Here is a 4,069-nt window from a genome sequence, read left to right as displayed (position 1 = left end):
GGAACACAACAACTAATGCTCATTACTGCTGGCTCTGTTTTCTCTAATCTTGCTGGTCCTCTGTGTTTGTAGAATACATTTTCCCATTGTAAGTGTGTGTGTGTTTGTGTGTGTGTGTTTGTGTGTGTGTTTCTTCACAGTTACATAAAGCCCTAATTGTTTTTACGGGAGGCATGGGTGGGTTCAGAGGTGAAGCCAGATTATAGTCGGAATTTCACCAACCGGATTAACCCGCGATTTAATCACCTTATTTACTTACAAGAAGTGAAAATAATCATTAAGCTTGTCTGTGTTCGTGTATATAAAGGACTCCAAACACAAGAGACTCCACAACCTAACGGACAACCACAAAACAGAGATCACTGAGTTCTACTTGCTGCTCATCTTTACAAAGAAAGGTAAGGTCCAGCCACTTGGTAAAGAGGAGCCATGGATATAAGATAACTGGATTATCTTACTGAAAACGTAAATATTGTTCTTGAATACAGTATGAATTTATTTTGGAAGATACTAGTTAGCTAAGAATGAGTTGTGCTTTTGTATATATGTGCATGCGAAATATGGGATTGGGACAGCTCATTTCTACCTCAGGACCCTATGAACATGTAACAGAATGACCATCGTTCCTAAAAAAAAATGTTTATGTATTTTTATTACAACTACTAGTGTGTTTACTAACTTCATCTGAGGCTCTCTCTCCTGATCTAGTGTCTATTTTGTCTAGTGTGGTCAGTTCATCCCCATTCTCTCTCTTTCTCTCTTTCTCTCTCTCTCTCTTACTCTCCCTCTCTCTCTCTCTCTCTCTCTCTCTATCTCTCTCTCCCTCTCTCTCTGCTGTGCAGCATGGGATCCTCAAAGCTGACTCTCCTCATGGTCCTGATGGCCTGCGTGGAACACACCTGGTCTGCCTCCTGCGTGGTTGACAGCTTCACAGTCAAGGAGGACTTTGAACCGAAGAGGGTGAGCTTTGCTACAGTACATACATTATGGGTCACATCCCTAGACAGACAAAAACAAGCAAATGATGTCAGTTCTAAACATGATTGGATAAACATGGCTGTACGAGAATGTTTAACGTAAATGAATATGAGATTATTACAATGATCTACTGATTAAGTCTTACGTCTCCATATATACATTTAGTGCTCTGGACTTCCACCCTCATCTCCATCACTGTCTACGGTATGTGTGAGCATTTCTCACCTTTCTGGTTTTGTTCTGTTTCTCTCTGTGGCAGTATGCAGGGAAGTGGTATGCCCTTCAGAAGAAGGACCCCGAGGGACTATTCCTCCAGGACAACATCTCCGCTGAGTACACCATCGATGATGACGGCACTATGACAGCCTCCTCCAAGGGACGTGTCACTCTCTTCGGGTGAGTAGGTCTATATCAACTTGGAAAAACTAGCATATAAAGCATAGAGTCTAAACTAATTGTCTAATTGTACAGAAGAATGTGGTTTGATATCCGAACATTAATCTAAACAATTTGTCTGTTAGACAACAAGATTTTGTGGACAGGAAATATAGACAACAGTTTACAGTGTATGTTATGGATCGCAATAATGTTGCGTTTGTATTTGACCTCCGGTTCTGTTTTGCGAGAGCTAATATGAGTTTGAGTTTGTTCTGGATTGTGTGCTGATGAGTGTGTGTTGTTGTGATGACAGGTTCTGGGTTGTGTGTGCTGACATGGCTGCCCAGTACAGTGTGCCTAACCCCACCACCCCTGGCAAGATGTTTATGAACTACCAGGGGCTGGCCAGCTACCTGTCCAGTGGAGGTGACAACTACTGGGTGATTGACACCGACTATGACAACTATGCCATCACCTACGCCTGCCGTACACTGAAGGAGGATGGAAGCTGCGAGGATGGTTACTCCCTGATCTTCTCCCGTAATCCACGTGGCCTACCCCCAGCCATCCAGCGCATTGTCCGTGGGAAACAGGAGGAGATCTGCATGGCTGGCCAGTTCGAGCCTGTCCTGCAGTCCGGTGAGAAAAATGAGATCCCATCTGGATAATTGCAATGAGAGCATTTATCCAGAGCATCCTGATTAATGAATGAAAGATAAACGGGAGCTTAGAGTTGTAGTTAAAATACAATAAAAAAACTATTCACAACCTTAGGAAGATAACTTATTCATGCTCCCTAACCTAACTTATTTTTCTCTTTCATCTACAGGAGCTTGCTAAGTTGGCAGCACACCCTGTGCTCAATTCCTTAAACATGCTGGCATGAGAAGAGGCCTCCAGGGCCGATGGATGCATCCATAGCAGCGCTGTAGAAATGAATAGACCGTGTTGCGAGGCGGGAGGGAAAAAGCCCACCTCAGCCACCCATTGTCTCAAGGGAAGGGTTGCTCAATTAGGTTGGTGTGTTCTGTCAAGTCAAGTGCATGTGTTAAAATGTATCTTCTTTTTTTCAACAAATCTCTGAGTTGCATCCATGTTTGATCAAGACTGCATTTAAGCAAAAAGGCCTGAGTGTGTGTGGTATGTGGCCAATATACCATGGCTAAGGGCTGTTCTAATACACGACGCAATGCGGAGTGCCTTGATACAGACCTTAGCCATGGTAAATGGCCATACATCACAAACCCCCGAGCAGCCTTTTTGCTATTATGAACTGGTTACCAATGTAATTAGAGCAGTAAAAATAAATGCTTTGTCATACCCTTGGTATCTGGTCTGATATGCTATGGCTTTCAGCCAATCAGCATTAAAGGCGCAAACCACCCAGTTTATAAAGAGAGATACCTGAGGTACATTTGAGACCAACACTGAGACAAAGCACCACAACAAACCTCAAAGTTACCCTGAACAAAAATATAAACACAACACTCAACAATTTCAAAGATTTTACTGAGTTCACAGTTAATCTATGTTTTTCACATCACTGGGAATACAGATACGCATCTTTTAGTCAAAGATACTTTAAAACAAAGATCAGATATTTTCAGCATTCAGGAATTGTGTACAAATCCTTGCGACATGGAGCCGCGCATTATCACTTTTAGTTTTTAGTTATTGTATTTTTAGTCCAGCAAATTCAACCAAATCTATCTGGACATGAATATTACACTGAGTATACCAAGCAGGGGCACACATACCTAACACCCCCCCTATTCGACAGCGCAAAGCCTAGCAGTACTATTTATTTTCTCTGAGAGTGAGGTGGATACAGTTGAAGTAGGAAGTTTACATACACCTTAGCCAAGTACATTTAAACTCAGTTTTTCACAATTCCTGACATTTAATTCCAAGAAAAATTCCCTGTCTTAGGTCAGTTAGGATCACCACTTTATTTTCAGAATGTGAAACATCAGAATCATAGTAGAGAGAATTATTTATTTCAGATTTTATTTCTGTCATCACATTCCCAGTGGGTCAGAAGTTTACATACACTCAATTAGTATTTCGGAGGTGAGGGCCCTCGGAGTGTGGTGTCAGGAAAATAACCTCACACTCAACGTCAACAAAACTAAGGAGATGATTGTGGACTTCAGGAAACAGCAGAGGGAACACCCCCCCATCCACATCGATGGAACAGTAGTGGAGAGGGTAGCAAGTTTTAAGTTCCTCGGCATACACATCACAGACAAACTGAATTGGTCCACTCACACAGACAGCATCGTGAGGAAGGCGCAGCAGCGCCTCTTCAACCTCAGGAGGCTGAAGAAATTCGGCTTGTCACCAAAAGCACTCACAAACTTCTACAGATGCACAATCGAGAGCATCCTGGCGGGCTGTATCACCGCCTGGTATGGCAACTGCACTGCCCTCAACCGTAAGGCTCTCCAGAGGGTAGTGAGGTCTGCACAACGCATCACCGGGGGCAAACTACCTGCCCTCCAGGACACCTACACCACCCGATGCTACAGGAAGGCCATAAAGATCATCAAGGACATCAACCACCCGAGCCACTGCCTGTTCACCCTGCTGTCATCCAGAAGGCGAGGTCAGTACAGGTGCATCAAAGCTGGGACCGAGAGACTGAAAAACAGCTTCTATCTCAAGGCCATCAGACTGTTAAACAGCCACCACTAACATTGAGTGGCTACTGCCA

General features: G+C 43.5%; 1 protein-coding gene across 1 annotated transcript; it reads left to right on the top strand.

Moving 5' to 3' along the window:
- Positions 1-293: 293 nt before the first annotated feature.
- rbp4l (retinol binding protein 4, like) lies at positions 294-2,676 on the top strand. The gene is made up of 5 exons (XM_024434029.2): positions 294-398; positions 843-960; positions 1,238-1,374; positions 1,670-1,995; positions 2,186-2,676. The coding sequence occupies exons 2-5, from the start codon at positions 844-846 to the stop codon at positions 2,194-2,196; spliced, it is 591 nt and encodes a 196-aa protein (XP_024289797.1). The 5' UTR covers positions 294-398; position 843; the 3' UTR covers positions 2,197-2,676.
- Positions 2,677-4,069: the final 1,393 nt, after the last annotated feature.

Source organism: Oncorhynchus tshawytscha, linkage group LG09 (genome assembly GCF_018296145.1).
Source record: "Oncorhynchus tshawytscha isolate Ot180627B linkage group LG09, Otsh_v2.0, whole genome shotgun sequence".
NCBI classification, from domain to species: domain Eukaryota; kingdom Metazoa; phylum Chordata; class Actinopteri; order Salmoniformes; family Salmonidae; genus Oncorhynchus; species Oncorhynchus tshawytscha.
This window is presented reverse-complemented; position numbering and strand designations above follow the sequence as displayed.

Bases quoted from the DNA above. Each gene is read 5' to 3' on its own strand.
- rbp4l (XM_024434029.2), top strand. From the start codon at position 844: ATGGGATCCTCAAAGCTGACTCTCCTCATGGTCCTGATGGCCTGCGTG. The intron at 961-1,237 runs GTGAGCTTTGCT...TCTCTGTGGCAG, and splicing joins AGGACTTTGAACCGAAGAGG to TATGCAGGGAAGTGGTATGC. The intron at 1,375-1,669 runs GTGAGTAGGTCT...TTGTGATGACAG, and splicing joins GGACGTGTCACTCTCTTCGG to GTTCTGGGTTGTGTGTGCTG.